Genomic DNA, 23,918 nt, shown 5'->3' with positions numbered 1-23,918 from the left:
ATAGTTATGTTGGTCCATATTATTCAATGGACATTGTATTATACTGTATACTTAGATAACAATTAGATAAAAAAAAAATTGGTAAGCATAATCATTATTTAATGGACATTATATTATCTCTCAAGTCAATTTTTCCAATTCAAAAACAAGAAAAAAAAAATTAACCAAAGCAAGTTTAGCTTATGGGTTAAGTATATATATGTGATAGCTTCTTTTAGCACAGCAAGATTGAAATCCCAGGGATCTAGAGCTTCACATCTTGGGGTATATCATCTGTTAAAATTTGTTTGGTCAATCGTCAGAATGTGAATGGATCTTCTCTAAAATTTTGGTCGCCCAACCAAAAAAAAAAAAAAAGTTTCGGCAAGTCAGGACCAGGCAGAATCAAGGGCAAGCATGCATGAACGCACGTTTCGCAGGTAGATTATACTTTCCAATGGTAGAGCCTCTATATAAAGGGTTTGATCATAAGAACTTAAACCACAAAGCCTTCGAACAATAATCGATCACTCTTGCAATGGCTACTGGAGAGTTGTCTCTGCTATTAGGGTTCTTAGTGTTGCTTAGTTAGCTCATTGGCTCCTACTATGCCAATGACATATGTTAACTGCGAAACCCCAAAAGATCATAAATTTAGCAGAAGTTGCTTCCCAGATGGCTTTGTTTTTGGGACTGGCTCAGCTGCCTATCAGGTAGCTAGAATATATATATATATATATATATATATATATGTGTGTGTGTGTGTGTGTGTGTGTGTGTGTACTTATCCTTCATGGGATCCAGTCCTAACAACATGAGCTATATAGTGCATTTTCTATTCATTCTTATAGGTTAATGTAATTCATTGTCGAATCTCATGAAAGTAGAGGAAGAAACTATACATCGATCCCTTTTTTAAAGGGAAAAAAGAAATGTTTGAGCGCATGGAATAGTTTCTCTGATCAATTATCAGATTAATATTCAGAAAAATATCTGTTTATTTTTTGATAAATCAAAGAGAATATTCATATATATATATATATATATATATATATATATAGGAGACTAGGATGTCCTTTAAAAGCTAGCTAGCGTATATACGTTATTAGTTCATTTCTTTATAGAAATAATAAAAATATTATTTTATTATTAGAATGAGGGTTTAATTTATTCATATCTAGCTAATGTTGAAACTATCTTTGTGCATGGTGTGTAATCAGTTCGAAGGTCATGCAAACATAAGTAACAGAGGGCCGAGCATTTGGGACACATTTACTCATGACGATCCAGGTATCTCAAGCATAATTAAAAAGTCCCCATGTACTGTGGGGCTGGGGAGGACAGGAGATATGATTGTGCACTACCATTAAATTAAATTAAAAAAAAAACTAAAATACATTGCGTTTTTGTCGTGGATGATTTAGAGGGTACTTTCTCACACTTCATTGTACATTGCAGAAATTTTTTCATTTTGTTAATCAATTTTTTTTATTTAGTATTTTTATAAGTTTTGGATTAACGTGGTTTAATTTAAAATATTATCATCTCATATTAAAAATATTAAATTAAAAAAATTAAAAAATCTCACCATTCTCATTTATTTAATAAAAATTAAATATAATGTAAAATGAGTTTATACAAGTTTCAAGTTCAAAGAGTTTTCACTTGAAGAGGTGTGTTAGAAAATAATATAAATTATATTTTAAAACATCACCTAACAGCTTAAATTATTAGGTTAAGATGGTTCTTTAATATAAGTATGGAGGACATTGTTTAAGTTTCATATTTAATTTTACATTAAAAAATAAATATCTACAACAGGAGTGTTTCTCAAGTATTTGTATTGGATTAATTAATGAACTCGAGATTTTAACTTGTGTGATAATGAGTTTTTATATATTATCCAATCGACAGCAATGATTTTCGAGATTTTGCGACTTGTGCTTTCAAAAATTCGGAGATCGGGTGAAACACTGGTTTACTTTAAATGAGCCAGAAACTCATGCTGGTCTTGGCTTTGATTCGTCTCGTTCTGCACCGGGACGATGCTCGGCGTGGGTGGATAAAGCATGCCAAGCTGGAGACTCTGCTACTGAACCAAGAAATGACAGCCTTTTTTTATTCAATGTTAAATTTGTTCATATTATTTCAATTATATTTAACCAATAAAAATAATTCTTATTTTGCAAAATTAAACATTAATTCAAAGCCAATATATTTTTCGACACGTGAAAATGATGCCTCACTGAAAGGAATTGCCAGGCTATATATCATGCGGAAAGATATAATTAAAAAAAAGTTCACTATCTGAAACAAATAATTTGTATATATTTTCTAAAATTCTGGTTTTTCACTCTTGAAAATCTACAGTCTATTTTTAGTTGATCTGTCTAACTAAGTTTTTTGAATAAATTTGAGATAAAAACCAAAATAATATTGTTTAGAAAAAAAAATGATAAGATCTCACTCAAGTTTTGATAAAATTACTCGAGTCACAAGCTAAACTCTATAGCCTGTCTAAAATTGAAACTCGATCCAATATAGAACTATAAAATATGAAGTTGTTGTAATGTCAAGTATCTAGATATATTATTGATGAATTTATTTATTAAAATAAATTGTAGTATAAATTAACATACATAAAAAATTAGTTTTTAAAAAAATATAATTTTTTTTAAATAATTAGTTTTACGAATCACATATGAATTATATTAACCTCTTTAAAAATTAACACTCAATATCATTAAAAAATAATTACAATCTAAAAAAAACTAAATAAACAGAAAAAAATCATAGAAAATAGATATTAATTAATATATAAACTAAAAACTTATTTTTTAAAAAAATATAAAAATATAAATCAGGCATTATTAGGCTGGGTAAACCAGGGGCATTGACTTGCCCATCATGCAACGCCCCTGAGTAGTTCGTTGCCCGAGGATTAAGTGTGGACGACAACATGCACTCACCTCTAAGACTGAGTGGTAACGAACTTCCATTTTCATTTAAATTATATGTCAGTGTTAGGCTACCCTTCCTACAACGGTAAGTGAGTTTCAGTAATATAGTCAACTTTCGTATAACTTCTAGATTTTATTTGGGAGTGTGGGTATGATTATTTTTTAAAATATTTTTTATATTAAAATATATTAAAATAATACTTTTTTATTTTTAAAAAAATTATTTTTGAAATCAGCGTATTTAAATGATTCAGAACACATAAAAAAATTAATTTTTAATAAAAAAAACTTTTATAAAATAAAGTATGCATTGTGTTATATCTTTGAATTAACTACAAGTATTTTTGAATGGACAGCAACAACTAACTTGAGTAATCCATGGGTACATCATTCTTGAAATTAGTGGCGAGTTAGATTAAAATAGTATGAATGAAGTTTTTTATCCATTATCCTTTTATTTGTTAAATGGGTATCCACACTTAATAAGATTTTGTTTGAAATCGTGGTAATAATTATTTTTCTAAGTTTTTTTACTTGAAAATATATTAAAATAATATTTTTTTTATTTTTAAAAATTTATTTTTAACATTAACACATCAAAATAATTTAAAATCAAAAAAAAAATTATTTGAAAAAAAAAAATTTAAAATATTTTTACACCACGGAAACAAACAATGCCCAAACACATCTAACTCTTACCCTGCTTGTCAATCCATTTTAATTATTTGATTAATTTTGACTATTTTTACAAATTGACATGTAGGTATGTAATTGAAAAGGCTTTTTAATAAAAGACTAAGATGTAATAACAAAAAAAAGTAGGCAAAAAACTTTCTGATGGAAATAGTTTGCAAGAAAATAAATACATAAACGGAAAATAAGTTTGTTTTTAAATTTCAGGAGCTAAAATGAACATTTCCAGAAATTTCATTTTACGGGTACATAAATGAATAGACTAAATGCCGCCATCTAGATGTTGTCACGACTATTCATTGACAACACGTTGTCTACCAGGCGCTCTGATGCTGCTGCTTTTAAAGTACATTTTTTACAATATTTTTTATATTTTTTTACATAGAATATCAAAATTATTAAAATATATATTAATATTTAAAAATATATATATAAAAAAAACACGTTTAAAAAACAATTACTTACAAAATAAACACTACCTCAAGCTCTGACAAAAGTGGACCAGTTAAAAAATTAAAAACATCCAGAAAAAAATTCCACATCTGTGCCATATTTGAAGAAAAAAAGCTATGAACATGATGGAGGTTGATATTTTATCGGAAGTTTCTCTTTTTTTTCTTTTCCAAGCAAAACTATTTCTATTAGTCCTCTTTTCAGGATTCTTTTGATTTATATTTTTTTTTTACAATATAATAATTATTAAACTTAATTTCATCAAACAAGTCATAAACTCATGATGAAATTTTTTAATTTAAATTAAATTTTAATTTAAATAATTTTAATATTAATTTAATTTATTTTAATAACCCGACAAGTTAATTTGTGATTTAATTAATATGATGAAATTTTATATAAAATTAATTAGATTAAAATTATAAATTAAAAAGTATTGTTTTAAAAAAAACTGTAATTAACTCAACAATTCACAAATTAACTCAATAATTCAATAACCCAAACTCTTAGACCTCTGAATTAAACATTTGTCATGTTTGAATGGAAAATATTGCAAAGAAATAAAATAAGAAAATAATCATAATGAATTATTATTAATGATAATAAATCCTCTTTAACGCCCTCCCACTCCATCAGCGCGCATCAGCAAAACCCAAATCTTCAGACATTAAAAAAACTCAAATCAAAATTCAAATTCCTAAATTAAAATAAGAAGAAGAAAAAACAATGATTACCTCACCATCCTCTCGCTCTCCCTCTGCAACAACCACACCACACCACCACCATCATTGCCAACACCAGTGACGACATGTCGTTCCTTCACAAAATCCGATTCGAAAGCGCAACAGCCGACGATCCCCTCTCTCTCGCAACTTCTCTTTATATTACATTTTCTTCTCCCTAAGTAAAAATATCAAATTTCTCTCATTTCTCTCATCAATTTCCTCGAGAACCAAACAGAAAACTTCGATTTCTTTCTCTCTCTCGGTAATTTCTCTCAGCTGATACCTGTCTCCGACTTAGGGTTTTTTTATTATTTATTTTTTTGCTTCGATTTCGATTGGGCGTCCCAGTGCGGCATTTCAATTTTTAATCACTCAGACCAGTGAAAAAAATAGGGTTTCAGATTTCGAAATCAAGGTTTTTGGTCATTTATAGGGTTTAACATTGAATTCCAACTTTGTGTTTGTAGTTAGGGTTCTCTTTGATTATCTGATTTGGAGAGAGGGAGAGATAAGTTAGGGTTTTATGATGGTAGATAGACAATGGTGAGGCTATTAGGATTAACTCGTGGAGAATCAGATGATTCTCCACGAGAGATTACCTCGAGGACGACTCCTTTAACTAGTGAGTCAGGTGAGAGTGGATGGTTAATTAGATTTTTTGATTCAGCTTTCTTTTGTGAGTGGATTGCAGTAAGTTATCTGTATAAGCATGATCATGCTGGGGTTCGGGATTATCTGTGTAATAGAATGTATACATTGCCCTTATCGGGTGTCGAGAGTTATTTGTTTCAAATTTGTTATATGATGATACATAAGCCGAGTCCGTCGCTTGATAAGTTTGTTATTGATATGTGTTCTAAGTCATTGTTAATAGCTTTGAAAGTACATTGGTTTTTGTTGGCGGAGCTTGAAGATTCGGATGATAATGATGGGATTAGTAGGATTCAGGAGAAGTGTCAGATTGCTGCTACGTTGATGGGAGAGTGGCCGCCATTGTTGAGGCCACGAAATGAATCTTCAAGTCCTGGGAGTAAGAATCAGGTTCTGAGTAGACTCTTGTCATCGAAGCAGAAGTTGCTGTCATTGACTTCTTCTCCACCTCCGCAGAAGTCCATTTCGTTTTCACCCTCATCGGGGAACGGTTTGCAGGAGGATGGAACTGGTAGTCAGCTGTCACCGGATGAGAATAAGATTTTTAAGAAGTTTATTCCTGGTTCGAAGGTTAGAGATGCATTGTTGTTTAGGAAGTCATTTGATAAAGATGATCAGAAGGCTAGAGATGCTTTGTTGTTTAAGAAGTCAGCTGATAAAGATGCGGAAGAGGGTGAAAAGGATGGATTTTTCAAGAGGCTTATGAGGGACAGTAGTAAACGTGAGGATGAGGAGTTGACACAAAGTTCAGATGGGTTTTTCAAGAGGTTTAGAGGTAGTATTAAAAGTGAGGATGAGGAGATGACATCCGGCTCAGATGGTTTTTTCAAGAGGCTTCTCAAGGATAGTAGTAGAGGTGAGGATGAGGAAGTAACCTCGAGTTCCGATGGCTTTTTCAAGAAACTGTTTCGTGATAGTAAGGGCGACGCCGATGACAAGTTGGTTTCTAAATCTTCAGAGGATGACGAAAAGGAGGGGTTCGTTAAGAAGTTTTTTAAGGATAAGTTTGAAGACAAGAAAGATGGAAATGATCAGAATGAGGATGAAGAGAGGTCAAAGCTTGAAGAGAAAGGTTCAAAATCTGCAGAGGATGATGAAAAAGAAGGGTTCTTCCGGAAGTTGTTCAAGGATAAGTCCGAGGACAAGAAAGATGGGACCGAGAAATCTGATGAGGGGGCTACCAATTTTGAGGAAGAAGAACCTTCAGACTTTTCCTTGTTTCGTAGACTGTTTCGTGTGCATCCTGAAGAGGTCAAAAATACTGGTGCAAATGAAAATAACGGTAGTAGCAGCTTGTTTGAAAGCAGCCCGGGTACTGAGAATTTTTTTCGCAAACTGTTTAGAGATCGTGAGCGCTCAGTTGAAGACTCTGAGTTATTTAGTTTCAAGAAGAACAAAGAGGTACGCTGATAATCATTTTGTTCATGACCTGTAGTGTTTGTCTTGAAAGTATGGCTGTCGCTCTGCAGCACATTGCTCTTTTCAACTTATGCATTGTGAACCAGCACTTTGTAATTATCACTGTTAAATGACTATTAAGTTATATTCTAGTGCTTGGTGATCTTAATCAATAGAAAACTGTGGCATGTACAATGCATGTCGATACCTTATACTAGCAGTTCCCTACAGTGGGAATGTATTTTACTTGTAGTTATCTGCTGCGGCAACACAGTTATATTCACCTCCTTATTGTGTGCTTAAGCTCTAAGAAAGATTAGGGTCACTACATGCGGTTTGTTGGTTGACTGTATACTTTTTTCTTGTTGATATTGATAATTGGAGACTAAAAGATTTTTCATGTTGGAACTTAATTACCTCTCTTGATTTCTTGAAAATCATACTTCATATCCTGTTAGCTTAAACTTTAAAACAATGTTAGGGAATTTCTTTTTCTTTTTCATTGTCAATCTTTGTGATAGTATCATTATCCATGTTTGGTTTGTTCTGCTCTGTTCTGCTCTGTTCTGTTCTGTTCATCTGGTTATGCTACTTGTAAATGTGAGAGGCCCCAGAGCAGTTTTAAATCGATCTCATATTGGTCTGTATAAAGTTTGTTTAATCTTAAGTGTGTGCTGTAATCGTTTTATACCTTCTGGTCTTGGATGCTCTAATGATACTCTTCCAACATCTTGCTTGCAATAGGAGCCATAGACTACTTAGGTTTAGAGTGTTTCTGGAGGTCTCTCTCCATCTCTAGACCTCTTCTTGTGAGCCGTGTATTTCTCATAACCTTCATCATTTTCTCTTTGCAATCGTTTCTTATCATAATCCATACTTTAGGTACCTGATAAAAGACCGATAGTGTTTTCACTTGAGAAAGTCAACTTATTGTCTGGTAGTTTTAACTGTGTAGCTACTTTTAACTAGTGAAGCCACTTGATGTGGTTCCAAGGACCTTTGATTAAGGGAGGGCATGAGGGGCTGCCCTCAGCCCTCAGCCCTCTCTGATTAAAAAATAAACTAATATATAGTTTACATTGTCCATCTATCATAATTCATAAGATTTTTCATAACACCTTTCTTTTATGTGGCCATTTAGACTCTTAGTCTATTGCATCACCCATAACCCTGAATACTTAATGATATGGCATAAATTTGAGAATTGTGTACAAAAGAAGTAGTTTTCTTTTAGTGAGAAATATAATCAAGAACCCTTTTTAATCGAGTGGTGTTCAGGTTACATGTACAATGGGCATCTAAAGATGTCTTCCATTCAAGCAAAAATCAATATTGAACTTGTGGATGTGAATGTCCCCATTTGTAACTATTATGTGGGAGTCAGGAAACTCTTTCAATACAGTGATACTGCAGGGGGGAAAGAAAATAGTTGGAATATGAGCAGCTGTAACTTTCAATAAAACAGAAGTTCATGAAACTGCACATAAGAATATTATAATCATGTAAACAGCTGGAAATAAGGATTTTTGCTAGGTCAAACCTACTTAAATTATCTTGGAAAAGCACCTAGTGGGCCTGATCTGCATGCTATTGTCGATGTCCTGTATTTCTGCTGGTTGGGAAGTGTCTTTATCAAAGGCTCTTGGCTACAAGTTTCTTATCATTTCCTTATTGAAATTTCCTGGGCTCTAATCTTGCAGAAGCATCCTGGATCACTGAATCAACAGAATGAGAAGTTGAATACAAAGCCTCCGCTTCCAAATAACACTGCATCACAGTTCCGGAAAGGGGCTTATCATGAGTCATTGGACTTTGTGATGTCGTTATGTGAGACTTCATATGGTTTGGTTGATGTATTTCCTATTGAAGATCGTAAAAGTGCTCTTTGTGAGGTTAATGCTTTTCTAAGCTTTCTGTTTCTTACATACAGATATTACACACACATATGGGATTTGCTTTCCTGTCCACTCTTTGGGCAGGTTAGCTAGCTGCCCACTTTTCTTGGATGAAGAAATGCACTTATTTGTTAGTTTTCTTGCACTTAAAATGAGGTCAAAAAGGTGATTGCACAGAAATGTTTCACTTTCTTCACACGATATCACTTTTCTTGGACAAATAAATACCCTTAATTGTCAGTTTCTTGCATTTTAGAATGAGGTTAAAATGGTGACTTAACAGAATCTCTCTCCTTCTCTACACCTATCTGATCATTCTCTCGTGAAATCTTCAGTCAACAAAGACTCAGAAACCTTAATACCTTGGAATTGAAACTATGAATTAACAAACAATTCCAAGATGAAGATAGTGGCCCATATCAGATACTCTGTCTCTTTACAAACAAACAGTCGTGAGTATTTAGATATGTGACTCATGGAAGAAAAAAATATTGATAGGTCTGGTAGTTCTATAGGCAGAAAGCTCACTTAAAGTTTCAGTTCAAACTTAATTTATATTTCTGCCAACAAATTGCTATACAACCAGTGAAATCAATTAAGAAAGCTGAGAGAGCTCAGAGATGAATATTCATCTAACAGCAAAGATGAAATAGGTTTCGTTGTTCTGCAACAGTGATGAGGGAAATAGCAAAGATGAGTTCTATATATTGTTTTCAATAGTGCATGTGCATGAAAGAGATTGTGTAATTAAATACAAAAAAAAATGTACTTGCATTTTAAAACTTTGAAATGATTAAAATAACATTTGAAATTTCAATTTTATTTGTATGAGGCTGGGTGTTTTAGTAAAAAAAAAATGGGCCTCATGCTAACCTACCAGAGCCTGGCAGGTTAATGCACACATACAGTGCATGATATTCTGCTTGAATGCTTTCTGAAAGAGTCTTTTTTTCATTCTCGTGTTTTCAGTCACTTGCAGAGATTAATGTGCATTTAGCTGAGGCTCGAAACAGTGGAGGTATGTACCATATTGTATTTTTGTTGAAACATGACCATCTCAAAGTCACAACATGTTTAATTGTTCTGGCATATGTAATAGTTTGATGTGTGTAGTAGCGTCTAAAACTGGTCTTACAAATTGTGGCAAAGATAGTTCTGATTCTAGGAGGGTTTCAAGGTGTGAGGCAAAACACATGATTTTGGAACAAATCTTTCAGAATTTGCGTGTATAATAACTGAAGTGTGTGGGAAATCAGTTAAAATATGTATTCCTATATATTTTTAGCCCATCATACATGTATATGTGTACCTATTTTCCAATGATTTTAGGCTGTGGATGGGAAATCTGTTAACATTTGCACTCCTATATTTTTTTAGTCCATTATATGTGTCTATATTTGTACTTACCATTTTTGTAGGTTTTGAAAGATCATTTTGTAATCTGTGCTGCAAATTTATTAAGTTTCTTTCCTTTTGAAATTTATCTGTAACCATTAAGGATTGTTATTATTTGTGTATGTAAGCTGGGCTGCTATATGTTATTTGGTGCTTTTTTTTTAAGAGGGGGGGGGGTTACTTCAAAAAAATTCCCTACTCCCCCCCTTCTCTCTCTCTCTCTCTCTCTCTCTCTCTCCCCATCTTCTGTCTATCCTTTTTGAATTACAAAAATTATGGCCTTGTTTAAATTGCCGATGTGAGTGGTCTAGTCAATGTTTATTCTTGCAATTGGGCCAGAATATGAATACGTTATGATCTTATGCTTTGCTGACTAGAGTTCACTATTTAATAAACAATATTTTAAGTTTCATTGAAGTTCTCTATATGGATGTGGATTTTAAACGTGAAAACTTTAACCATCAAGAAACTAAAGATTCTGCTGCTAAGTAATTTCACTCCTTCCACACATCATCCTAGTTGACCAGCATTCTTGTTCCGGTTTTATACATCTGATCATTGGGTATATTCTCACAATCTTAATATTGCTCTTTATACTTTTAGGAGTTTGCTTTCCAATGGGAAAAGGGTTGTATCGTGTTGTTCATATACCTGAAGATGAAGCTGTTCTTTTGAATTCTAGGGAAAAGGCACCTTATCTGATTTGCGTTGAAGTATTGAAAAGTGAAATGCCAAGGTATGTTATGGAATTACAGCGCTGGAAAATACCGTAGATTCCAGTTGGAATGCATTGCAATACATGACTTTCTTTTTTTAACAATGATTTTACGGGTACACATGCTTGATTTTTCTTCCCCTAATCCCTTTTCAGCAATAGCAAGGACACATCTGGCGCTCAAAACCTTTCCAGAGGAGGAATTCCTCTTGCAAATGGAGATGCATTCCTGCCGAAGCCACCTCCTTGGGCTTATCCTTTGTGGACTACCCAGGACATGTATCGAAATAGTAGTGATAGGATGTCCCAATCAACCGCTGAAGCAATTGACCAGGCAATGTCCCATGCATCTGAAACAAAAATGAAATTTGTTAATGTGAATCTTTCTGTGGAGAAGAAATTGCCTAGCCAGTCAACTGTCATTGAAGCACCTAAATTAAATTCTGGCATCAATTTTATGCATCAAAATGCTGCACATTGTAGTGATTTGGAATGGGTAAGGGTAGTGCTGACAGCAGATCCTGGAGTTAGAATGGAAGATGTAGGGGATGAAGGGGCGCCACGACGCAAGGAGCATCGTCGTGTTCCTAGCACGATTGCAATAGAAGAAGTAAAGGTGGGCTATTTTGAATGGAATGCTGTTATCCTGTCTTTTGGATGGTCTTGTTACAACTTTACCTGTCTTCTGCAGGCTGCTGCAGCCAAAGGGGAAGCACCTCCTGGACTGCCTCTGAAAGGGGCTGGTCAAGTTTCATCAGATGCACAACCAAATGTGAAGATTCATAAAAATAGAAAAATCATGTTTCCTGTTTCTTAGTTCAGAATGATGGAATTGAAAGTTTGAATTTCCACAGGTTAATGGTGGCAATCCCAAGGCCAGTGATGCCTTATCTGGTGAACTCTGGGAGGTCAAGAAAGAGAGAATACGTAAAGCTTCAGTATATGGGAAATTACCTGGCTGGGACTTGCGCTCTGTAAGTTCTGCTTATCAAACTGTGTTTTCTCTTTTAAGTTTTGCTGATAATTGGAATGGTTTGCTCATAATTTTTGTTCTTCTGAAACATGGTGAACTAGTTAATGCTTGAATGTTAATTGAATATCACAGGCACATTGCAAGTACATACATTTTCTTTTGTTGTAGAGGCTTCTTGTTTATCCTCATATTTTCTGCTTTAATTACAAGAACATGTATCTTGATGATGTATAGGTATTTACCTTTATCCTGTGTATGGTTCTGTATATCATCTAGAATGCTTAATTGTCTAAGGTGCTTGATTTGATTTTCCCTTTTAGGCTACAAACAGAATATGTTACGCTAATATAATTCTGCAAGTTGCTATTGTTTAATTGCCTCATGTTTTAATGAAATTGTTCGCCTTTTTGTTTCTCGTGTAGGTTATTGTGAAGAGTGGTGATGACTGTAGGCAGGAGCATCTTGCCGTGCAACTCATTTCACACTTCTATGGTAGGTGCCTGCAGATTTTGTTGTAGCCATCACAACTTACTGAACTATAGAGATTGTTTCAAGTTGGTCAATAAATTTACTGAACTATATAAATAGGATGTCTGTATTTGCCCCCATGCGAAATAGCTAAAATTGCCTGCATTAAAAGAACCATGTTCCTCACCAATTTAGATGAGCAGTTAATCAATAGTACCAAAAAAGAATTACTGTTTATACCTAAGAGCTTACTTCACTATAGTGTGATGATTTACATATTCTCAGGAATCCAAGATGGCTTGTTATTTTCTTGATTGTCAGCTCAAATACTCTGTCGAAGTTGATGTTGCTTAACTTGATGCATATAAATGGTCTTTGATTTTTTTTCCTTCTTCTTTTCTCTAGTGAAAAGTAAACTTAGCTGTTACATTGACTTTGAGATGAAGAGTTGAGCCTCAATTGTATTCCTGTTGATGTTGCTGAGCTCCCATGCCCGAATTTTTTTTTTCATGTTAAGCACTTATGTTCAAATTATTCCAAGAAGTTGGATCTTGTTTCCCCCCCTACAGTATGTTCAAGCTTAAAATATTTAGGTTTTAATGCCAGATATATTTCAAGAAGCTGGTGTCCCTCTTTGGTTGCGTCCTTATGAAGTTCTTTGTACTTCATCATACACAGCTCTTATTGAAACAATTCCAGATACGGTAATTAAGTATTTATTTCTGTTTGAGTTGGTTGACAAGGACCGTTCTTTGGTGTCTCAGTGATATCATTTTGTTTTGCAGGCTTCAATCCATTCTATCAAGAGTAGATATCCGGACATCACAAGTTTGCGTGACTTTTTTGTTGCCAAGTATGGAGAGAACTCCCCAAGTTTTAAGCTTGCACAGGTATTAGACATAGCAAAAATAGGTGCACTGACAATGTGGTTAACCAGCCTTATTCACCCCAAGAATATCCATTGATGTATTAACAAATGTATGGTGATTATTTAGGTGGGTTAGTCAAGCTGCTTATTCTTCCTGGAAGTGGTAGTTTCTTTTAAGTTTTTGTGTGTCTATACAAATGTGGGTGGCTTTCTTCATCTTTTATTTCTAGGGGAAAGCTACTAGAGGAGGAAATACTGTAATATAGATGCTGATGTTAAAGGTAATCATAGATTGTGACATATAACTATAAAGAATTAGCATCCAGATTTACTTTAGACATTTTGTTTGCAACACGAATGATGATGTGCCATTGAGCAAGTGGTTGAACTTTGCATGTATTATGATTTACTCGATAACTAGCAATCAGCAATAAATGTTACCTGATATATGAAGTTGAATAATTTTCATGTATCATGCCTTCAAAATTTCTTTCTCTTATTTCAAGATCATGATTTGCTACTCTAAACCTGAACTCAAATGTTTCACTGGCTGCTTTGAATTCAACCTCTCAGCTTGAAGTTCCCTAAATTGTTATGCAAACCTTTCTACATAAATTAAGTTGAAAGGGCATAACCTGGAATTCATAGTAGTTGGAAGAAATGTTGTTTCTCTCACTAGAAAATGATCAACAATCTGGATTAATGTGAAAGCTGCCTTTTCTGTTTGATAGGATCGTAATTCTATTAATGATATTTCCCTCTCAAGCGTGGATTTTGTCTGAGAAAGATGGTGAAACCTGTTCTTGTTTTTGGAACATTTTCTCTTGTTAACAGAAATTATATTGCTTTTGTGACTGAAGTAAAAATGTTTTCCTTTTTTGTTTTATGGTTAAATAATGTAAACAATGTCACTCTCCTAAGCTGTACATAGCATTAAAACTTCTGCTGTATTCTTATATTTGGCATATTATGTCCGTTCATAGAGATTGGAGCCCCATTGTTGATATTTGTAGTTTCTGGATTATTCCTGTTCCTGTAACTTGAGACTGCATTTTGCATCAGTCCCACACACCCTTGTCTTCCCCAAATTCTTACTTTTAATTTTAGCAGTGAATAGTGCTTCGACTGTGTAGTTAACTACTTTTTTTCTCATTGAAAATATCTCTGTTTTTTTTATTTACTTATCTACTTTTCATTTCAGAGGAACTTCGTTGAAAGTATGGCTGGATATTCTTTAGTGTGCTACCTTTTACAGGTATGGTGCCTGATCTCACTCTCATTTAACAATGATGTGGGTCCCAAAAGCAGATGTCTTGACCAGTCACCTCTCACTGGTCACACTCATCCATCTCGGGCTATGATAGAAAATTTAATTTTTTAACCATGTCTTAACTACTTTTTTTGTCACAAAAAATTTCTTGAAGGCAAATGCAAAGATGCTCTTTTACAATTTAAGAAATAAATTAAAACTACCATCCTCTTTTGAAATGGACAAACAATGTGGGATGGAGGGAGTATTAGATTTGCAGATAAATTAATTGCATATTTGTGTATCTGTAAAGTTAACCTTTCCTTGAGAGAAAGCTGCATTCCTCAATTAAGTGTTACTGTCATGTGAAAAAATATTTGACACTTCCAACCAACTGGTCAAATAGGGTGTATTTGCTTGTACTATTACCATTTTAACCCTAACGAGAGCTTTTGTGACTAGAGTATATTGCATCTTATGTCACTAATTAATTCTCTGTGGGAAAAATGTCTTCATCTTTTTGTTTAGGTGAAGGACAGGCACAATGGGAACTTGTTAATGGATGAAGATGGCCACATTATACACATTGATTTTGGTTTCATGCTCTCTAATTCTCCTGGTGGTGTAAATTTTGAAAGTGCACCCTTCAAACTAACCCGAGAACTTCTTGAGGTCAGATAGTTTATATTACGTGCCAGAGTGTGCGTGAGTGTACACATTTTTATTTCCTCCCTTTGTTATTGTTCCACAAGCTCATTATGTATTATGATATTTTAGAATCTCTCAAGCTGGTTTTGAGTTTTTCTTATATTAATACAAAACTGGCTACCTGTAGGTCATGGATTCTGATGCTGAGGGAATTCCAAGCGAGTTCTTTGACTATTTTAAGGTATTGATCAGACTTTCTAATGTTTGGATCTAATTATGCTATTTTGGCTTTTCAATCCTCTTGGATGTAACTTATGGTTTACGCCCGTCAAATGCAGGTTTTATGCATTCAAGGCTTCTTGACATGTCGTAAGCATGCAGAGCGTATAATTCTCCTTGTTGAGATGTTGCAGGTATAACTGATCTATTAGTAAACCTTCCAGTATTTTCTATTGTTTTGGTTCTTTATTTATTTCATTTTTTCCTGTTAGCCGTTTCATAAACTAGGCACAACACATGCTGTTTTGGGACCATATGTTCCTGAGGCAAACGTCATGAGACTGTTTTTTACGAGACTGCTCTTGGATTGCACACTTGATGGGTTATTATGTGCGTTAGAAAGAAAAGGTGGGACAACTAAATGTTTAGGTGAGACTTGTTGACCCATTGTGGAAAAGCAGGATCTTAAGAATGGGAGAGGCCAGCTTTATATGGTTTTCTGATCTGTACCAGGTGGGCTGGTCGTTAACATATGCCTCTTCTGGGGTCTTGAGTTGAGATCAAAACCTTGTGGGAGTGGTTATGTTGGATATTATAGGTTTTTGAACCTGTCCTTGCACCTCTATACCCAGAATTTATCCTGGGCATGGGCTATCTACGTTCCCCATCCTCTTTCCAATTTTCCAATCCTTTCTCTGTCTGCTTCACAAAATCCCCCAGGTTTCATTGGCTTTCTCTTGCTGAAGTCTGCTTTCCCACACATTGTCATTTGTTTGGTTCAGAGGCACTTGAGCTTGTCAGTTTCTTTCTTTAAACCTGCATGTTTTCCTTTGAAATTTTGGTTCATTGTTTAATTTTGTGGCAATTTGTCTAGGATATTCATTAAACCTTTAGATCATGTTTTGTTGCCTACAAAATTGGTAAAGAAATGAGGAAGAAGTTGAAGTTTTTTATCTTTTATTTTATTTTTTTTGTATTCCATGCTGTGGATTATTGTTGCAATGTGTGAATTTTGGATTTGAGCTCCCATAAATATTTTACCTCTGATTTCTTTTTCTCTGATATAGAGTATCTCAGTCTGACCTATCAACCAAACCTGATCTGTTTCAACTTTAATAGTGCTGTTATTGTTGAATCAATAAAATCTGTTTGGACTGCTCATCCCCAAATATGTAACTGGGAATTTGGGTTGGGGAGTGATGCTTGAGAAGTGCCAAACCTGGCCTATTGTCACTGAAGTTTGAAATAGGACAATTAGTTTTACTTGTTCGTATTTATTTGATAGAGGGAGAAAGGAGTACAAAATTTTCAATCGAACAAAATTATGTATTTTCTTTGGAGGGACCTGGCTTTACCATGCTGGTGCTTTTATGTTTGCAATAACAATGCTTCGTTGACTGAAGGCACTTGTTTGCCTTTTCTTTTTCTGGGTCAGGATTCTGGTTTCCCTTGCTTTAAAGGTGGTCCCCGGACAATACAGAACCTAAGAAAGCGATGCCATCTAAGTTTGACAGAAGAGGTAAAATTGTAATTTTATATTAGCATCTATCTGGACAAGATTTGACTGCTATTGTAATCATGATACTGTGTTTTTCTTTCTTGCAGCAATGCGTGTCATTGGTGCTCTCTCTGATCAGCAGCAGCTTAGATGCATGGCGGACACGGCAGTATGATTATTATCAAAGAGTTTTAAATGGAATATTGTGAGGTTAGATTTGCTTGGTGATTGCTTTCATTGCTCCCCCTTTGATAAAGCCAGTCCAGTGAAGCACTTTTATTGGAGCTGTTTGTAAATTGATGTCGTATGAGGGGAAATTGATTCACTGCACTGTGGCATTGGCAATTAAGCAGAATACTGATGACAGTTTATGGCTGTTTTCGCTTGGTGTGAGGAAATTGTAAATGTATCGGCTGAAATACTTTTTAGAAGTCTTGCAGGCTGCATTTACTTCAGCAGGGTTTTCTTCTTTTCACTGTTTCCCCTTGTCATTTGTCGTAGAGCTCTCTGCTGGCTGGTGGGGGGAATTTAGTTACTCAACAGGAGAACTTCCTTTTACCCATCTTCAGACAGCACATACTTGTACATTGTGATTCCTCTGGAGACAACGTTCCAGACATGAAATGGTGTCTGAGGCTGTAATTGCTGGTTGGCGTTGCAGCTGCTCTACATTTTACACCGGTCAGTGATCAGAAGCAGCCAAACATTCCCGATTTTTATCTATCCATATTTGAAACTCATTATATTCTTCTGATTAAAGTTTTGACGCACTATATCGGACTGGTAGCCTGTTGGTTGGTAACTGGTCTCCTCCATTTGATGGCTATTCTTCCCAGGGTAAGATTCTTCCATGCTTCCTATCAAAGGCTTGTTAGCAACATTCATGTTAGATTAGATCCCATTTGCTGTTTAACAGTAAAGAAAATTTGTTTATTTGATATTCCTGTTGTATATCAGAGTTTTGGTGGCATCGAATTTTGTTTCCAGGTTGTGTATTTCTTAATGAAAAGTTTGATGTTTGTCAGCTTGCTTGCACATGCTAGGTCTTCTTGCCTTTTTGGTCTTTATTTAGAATTTTATTACGTTATTGAATTTGCCACTGTGATGAGGAATTATTTAATCAATTTGTATATTGATCAATACTAAATCTATTTCCCAATATTTGAACTTGAGGAATTGATTTTTTTGGTGAAAATTTCGATTCTCAAGTGTCAATCTTGAAGACATCCCTAATAATTGACTTTAATTAATTTGCAAACGCTTTGATGTGTTACCAATTAAGATTTTCTTTTTAATTAGATTTTGTGTGGAGACGACACGCGTATTATAGTCAAAGTGAGGATAATTAAGTTTGTAAGGATAATTAAGTTGATCTATAAATATTACTGATAGGGTGTTCGGATTTACTGATAGGGGGTGTTCGGAAATATTAATGAATTTATAGTAATTGTTTTTTAAAGTGTTTTTAATTTGAAATGTATTAAAATAATATATTTTTTATTTTTTAAAAAATTATTTTAATATCAATATTTTAAAATAATTCAAAAACATTAAAAAATTAACTTTAAATAAAAAAAAATTAAATTTTTAGAAAATATATAGATAAAAGTAGTCAATAAGATATTAAAAAAAAATTAATGGATCGAGATAGATCACAATTACAGTTTTTTGATATAGAAAAATAAAAACAAAAAAACCTAATAAGCTATAAAGGTTCTTGTTTTAGAGAAAACCTTAGAAAACTAGGTAATGCAAAAAAAAAAAAAAGCAATAAAAATCATAGAGAAATATTGAAAAAGCATACAATAGAATAATTCTTTATTTATAGAGAAAAATAAATTTCATTGTAAAATCAAATCAAAAATAAATATTATCTTAAATTAAAGTGAATAAATTTTTAAAAAATCAAATCAAATAAAAATTTAATCTTGATATATAAAAACTAATATGAACACACTTTTATTGTAAGAACTTGAATTGAAAGAATAAAAATATAAACATAATATAGCAAAAGGAAACATAAAATCGCCGGAAATTTAAGTGTATAAAGATAATATATAATGGTGAAACAATAAATAATTATAAACGAAAAACCATTATGAAGTAAATAATGTTACATGCTAGCAAGTAGCATTAAAAAATTAGTTTTCTCTTTCTCTTTCTTTTTTTATTTATTTATTAGCAATAGCTTGAGTATTATAAAAAAAATTTGACATACTATATTTATTATAAAAGAGAGAAAGGAATATTCCAACAACTAGATTATAATATTGGGCAAAAATATATTTAAATAATTTTTTTATTTTTAATATTATTAATTTAAAAACATTAAAAATATTAATTTAATATTTTTTATATTAAATATATTTTTAAAACGCATCAAAACAGACTGAAACACAACGCAAAACAGCCTAAAAACCGGCTGCTAAGGACGATGTTTTATAAATATATATTGTTAGTATCTCCCTCGTAAAGTCAAAATGAGTGAGGTAATCCAACCAATCACAAGTCACAACATAAGGAAGGATTCTTAATCACGCCGTATTGCTAATTTAATTTAGTACCCCAAGCCCTCTCTCTCTCTCTCTCTCTCCACACATCCTCTCACTGTGTCTCGATAAAAGCCGACCGATCCTTACGTTTGTTTCCCTCCTTTTTCACACATTATTGTTGTTGGCGCTCCACATTTCGGCGTCTCTCGCTCGCTCGCTCGCTCTTGATCACAGCTCCTCTCTCTTCGGGTACGATTTCTAATGCTTCTTCATCCTCTATTTACTTCTATTGCGTGTCCTCTTTTGTTTGATTTCTCGCTAGGGTTTGTAGCCTTTTGGGGTTTGATGATTTTGAGCTGTTTGATTGAAATTTTCATCTTGTGTGTGCAATTTAGGGTTTTCTTTATGGGTTTTTGTTGTACGGAGGAGCTGTGATTGTTTAGGTGTTAAAGATTGTGTTTTTGCGTGATGTGTTTTTTTTGGTGTGTGTGTGTTTTGGTTTAGGGTTTGATTTTGAAATCAACGTCTTGATTGTGCGATTTAGAGTTCTGTTTTTAATGGATTTTTGCTCTGTACGAGGTGTTTTGGTTCTTCAGATGTTGAGTTTGTGTTTTTGCGTAATGTCCTTTTTTTTTCTTCTGTTTTTGTGGTTAATGTATTGGTTTGTGTAATTCAGAGTTTGATTTGAGTTGTGTTTTATCTTGATCCAGCTGAGATTTTGTTTTTTCTAAAATGGGTTTGTCTTTTATTATTGTTGTTGCTGTTTTTGTTGTTTGATTTCAGCTGATTTTGATTGTCAATGTCACTATTGTGTGATTTAGGGTTTTTATTGGTCGTTTTTATTTGTATATTTAGATATTGTGCTTGTGAAGTGACTTAAGGTTATGTTTTTCTAAACTGGGTTGTCTCTGTGCTCTGAGTTTCAGCTGATTTTCAAACTATTTTATTGTTTTGAGGTCCTATGTGCGTGGTATTTTGCCTGTGACTTCATTGTTTTGCACGTTGTTTCTTTCTGGTTTGTCTTGATTGGAATAGAATCTGTCACGATTTGATATTTTGTTTTATACTTTTTTATTGGATTGGTGTGACTAATAGATTGTTTTATACAGGGTTTATATTGCACACCAAATGTCTTTAGATCTCTACAAGACAAAATCATCATTACTTAGGTGTGTTTTTGGGTTTATGAACCGGGGGAGGCTGTGGTGTTCGTGGAAGTTCTTATTCAGGCATTGGACTTGACCATTCAGCTCTTTGTTTTTCTTTTGACACAAGTGTGTCATTCTCACTGCTTTCAACTTTTAGATTCATTGTTTGTGCAAAAGACAAAAAGTGTTAGTGTATTAGATTTTGCTACCTGCCTGGTAAGTGCTCTTCTTCAGGCACCATTGGTAGCTGCTCCTGAAGGATCACACAGTGCATTGTGATTTGGGTTTTTTTATTTTTTTTCTTGCTTGCATTGACATTCTCTTGGATTTTCTCAATGGGGAAAAAAAGTTCATTGCCTCCTGGCTTTAGGTTCCATCCAACTGACGTGGAACTGGTTAAATATTATCTGAAGAGAAAAGTTCTGGGGAAGAAACTCCATTTTCAAGCAATTGCAGAGGTTGAGATTTATAAATATGCTCCATGGGATCTTCCAGGTAAATCTTGCTTGAGAACTGGGGATCTAAAATGGTACTTCTTTTGCCCTACAGAAAAGAAGTATGCTAGTGGGGTAAGAATGAAGCGTTCCACTGATATTGGGTATTGGAAAAGCACTGGCAAGGATAGATCTATTCAGTACAAAAACGAAGTTGTGGGGATGATAAAAACTTTGGTTTTTCATACTGGTAGGGCACCTAAGGGGGACCGAACAGACTGGGTCATGTATGAATATAGACTTGAAGAAATAGAGTTGGCTGACAAAGGAATTGCTCAGGATGGTTATGTACTCTGTGTGATATTCAAGAAGGGACCTGGCCCAAACAATGGTGCACAATATGGAGAACCGTTTAAGGAGGAAGAATGGGGTGATGATGATGATGATGATGAGGTGGAGGAAGTGAATTTCCATAAAGCTATTTTGCCTGCTGCCATGCATACACCAGCATTTATGTTGCCAAAGAACTCAAACACGTCTATTGCAATGAGCTCATATGTGCCAGAGAGCACATGCACTGGACTGCCTGTCTCATGTCCTTCCCAAACTCCAACAGCTTGCACAACCCTTCCTATGGTTTCTAGCAATGATGTTGCTTCCACAGAAGATCATCAGGTTGTGCATGAGTATGTGAATGGTGGTGAAGCTGATTCTTCTGCTGGTATTTCAGCAACAGCTTATCAACAACCAAGTAACCCAAAAGGTTCCATCTTAGCAAGCTCTAGCTCATATGTGCCAGAAAATATGTGCTACCCTGCTTACATTCCTAGCATGGATGCTTCTCAAGTGGAAGCTCCTCAAATCATGGATAACGGTGGTGATCTTCTTTCGCCACTGGCTATCTTCGACAATGACAATACTGAGGTGTGTTATATGTCCTTTTAACTCAATGACACGCATGTAATTATTTACTCTGATTTTGGCTTTGTGCTACACATGGTGTGGAAATTGACTTGTGAATCTATCATGTGGATTGCTTCTTGTGTTTTAATTTGTCTAGTTCTTGGGACCTTGTTAACTATGTAAATAAATCTCGTTGATTTGTGCTGTTCTTGGGTTTTGCTTTGGGTAGTTATTAAGACATGGTTAATCAGTTGTTGTAATGTACCCAATTATTTTCTTGACTTTCTGCTCAGGTTGTGCATGAATATATTACTCGTTATTTGCTGTTCCATGGCCGCTGTAATATCTGAAATCTAATATCCCTCGTCTTGGTTTTTCTTTGTTCTGTATAATACATTTATACTTCAGTTTGTTTTTTCCTTGCGATTTTATTGAGTCTTTTGTCTAACAACTTAAATGAAATTTGATTTGGATTTACAGAATGTTGACTTTGGTGGGATTGCTGAGCCAGAGACTGACATATATCAGAACTTGGGAGACATTGCCTCTTCGGGAACTGGGGATTATATATCCAATTCCCAGTATTTGATGGATCCAACGCTCCTAGACAGTAATGTGGGCTTTTTGGAGCTGATGGATCTAGACACCCCACTCTATCATAGTTAATAAAAATGTAAATTATGTAGTGTCTTTTCTTTTTTTCCAAAAAAATGTTCACCGAGTTCGATAGAGTATTGATCCATTAATTCATACTTGTATGGCATGAATTGGTTTTAAATCATACTGTAAGTGATTATTTTAAACCTGTGCCGATTTGATGAAATCTAAATTTGATTATTCTCTAGAAGTTTTGACTGTTAACTTATAGCAGCCTTTTATTTTTCAGCAAGCTTGTTTTTAATAGTTGGTTGCTGCATGGCTGATTTACAGAGGCCGAGTTGCCTTGATTCCAAGAAACACTGGCCATGGACAAATCAATTCAATTTCCTTTGTTTAATAAAAGAAAGGAAAGGTATTATACACTGGCCATGGAGAAATCAATTCATGGTTATTTAATTGTAAAGTGTGTGTAGCATTATACCTGGGATTTTTTTTTCCCCTTGTCTTTTGAAACCCTAGCAATAGAAAGTCACAATATGTTTGCAGTAATGGATTTGTAAATTAACAACTCTAAATTTATAACTTTGATTCGATTTTCACATAAATAAAAAATTGCAGTATAACCAGTTGGAAACATAAGCAATCAAATAGTCGATCCACTTAAAAAAAATATATACAGGTCCATGAGCTGCTCCTGGCCCATATGTCTGGACCTTTTCTTAGGCCCAGCAACATGTATCGATGATTTCACCATGATTGATTAGAAAAAATAAAAATAAAAATAAAAGGCTGTATAGTTTCATTTATCGTAGATCATCTAAAAAAAGCACTGTGGAGTACTGTAGTGGATCCGCGATGATTTTTTTAATTATTCATGAGATACAGGAATGTTCAATTTAGTCTTTAAAATTTGATTTTCACATCTTTAATCCTTATAGTTTTTCATTTTGATATTTCAATCCTTAAACTTTATTCTTCTCATATTTTAGTCTCTTTAAGTATTAAAAAAAGAGAGAGCTATAAAAAAAAGACAGAAATAGTTGCAAAAAAAAAAAGGAGAGAGAGATTTCACATTTTAACCACAAGAAATATCAATCTTACTATGAATCATCTTGCAGAGGAAAAATCAATAAAGATAGTTTAGACCTTTAATAATATATAAAAATATATAGATTGAAACTAATCCAATTTAATTTTATTTTAAGCTGATAGATTAATGAGTGTTTTGGAGTTGAAAATAAGATTATTTATATTTTTAAAATATTTTTTTTTATTCTTAGACAAAAATATGTTGAAATATGGGTTTTGAAGTCTAAATTACCCAAATTCTAATTTTTTAGCCATAGAAAATAACCAAAACTTGTCTTTTTAAAAAGGAGACCAGCAGAACTAAGTTTTCAAGCCCAGAAACATCAAAAGCTTTTTCCCTGGAGCCTGGCTTTTTATGCAAGTCCAAGCACCTAAGCTTGACTATTATGCTGACCCTTCCCTTCTTTTATATTTTTTACTGTTCTAAAATACTTTTTTTTAATGAAAAAATTACAATTATATTTA

The 23,918-nt window shown here is 33.8% G+C and overlaps 2 protein-coding genes across 6 annotated transcripts; both read left to right on the top strand.

Moving 5' to 3' along the window:
- The first annotated feature begins 4,747 nt into the window (after positions 1–4,747).
- On the top strand, positions 4,748–17,811 carry LOC18099020 (phosphatidylinositol 4-kinase beta 1). 5 transcript variants are annotated; one of them, XR_008059226.1, is made up of 17 exons: positions 4,755–6,862; positions 8,560–8,751; positions 9,724–9,772; positions 10,753–10,885; positions 11,021–11,480; positions 11,556–11,636; positions 11,719–11,838; positions 12,260–12,329; positions 12,912–13,009; positions 13,091–13,195; positions 14,375–14,428; positions 14,951–15,094; positions 15,258–15,311; positions 15,409–15,483; positions 16,725–16,808; positions 16,895–17,468; positions 17,548–17,811. XR_008059226.1 is itself a non-coding variant. In XM_024600832.2 (16 exons), the coding sequence occupies exons 1-16, from the start codon at positions 5,351–5,353 to the stop codon at positions 16,994–16,996; spliced, it is 3,333 nt and encodes a 1,110-aa protein (XP_024456600.2). In that variant the 5' UTR covers positions 4,755–5,350; the 3' UTR covers positions 16,997–17,811. The 5 variants fall into 5 exon arrangements, 2 of the variants coding, with proteins under 2 accessions (XP_006382847.3, XP_024456600.2); XM_024600832.2 differs by having other exon boundaries at positions 16,895–17,811; XM_006382785.3 differs by lacking the exon at positions 8,560–8,751 and having other exon boundaries at positions 4,754–6,862; positions 16,895–17,811.
- A 1,508-nt stretch (positions 17,812–19,319) lies between these two features.
- Positions 19,320–22,611, top strand: LOC18099019 (NAC domain-containing protein 82). Its single transcript, XM_006382784.3, has 3 exons — positions 19,320–19,528; positions 20,389–21,785; positions 22,245–22,611. The coding sequence occupies exons 2-3, from the start codon at positions 20,763–20,765 to the stop codon at positions 22,428–22,430; spliced, it is 1,209 nt and encodes a 402-aa protein (XP_006382846.1). The 5' UTR covers positions 19,320–19,528; positions 20,389–20,762; the 3' UTR covers positions 22,431–22,611.
- Positions 22,612–23,918: the final 1,307 nt, after the last annotated feature.

The sequence above is a fragment of the Populus trichocarpa genome, chromosome 5, assembly GCF_000002775.5.
Source record: "Populus trichocarpa isolate Nisqually-1 chromosome 5, P.trichocarpa_v4.1, whole genome shotgun sequence".
NCBI lineage: Eukaryota > Viridiplantae > Streptophyta > Magnoliopsida > Malpighiales > Salicaceae > Populus > Populus trichocarpa.
This window is presented reverse-complemented; position numbering and strand designations above follow the sequence as displayed.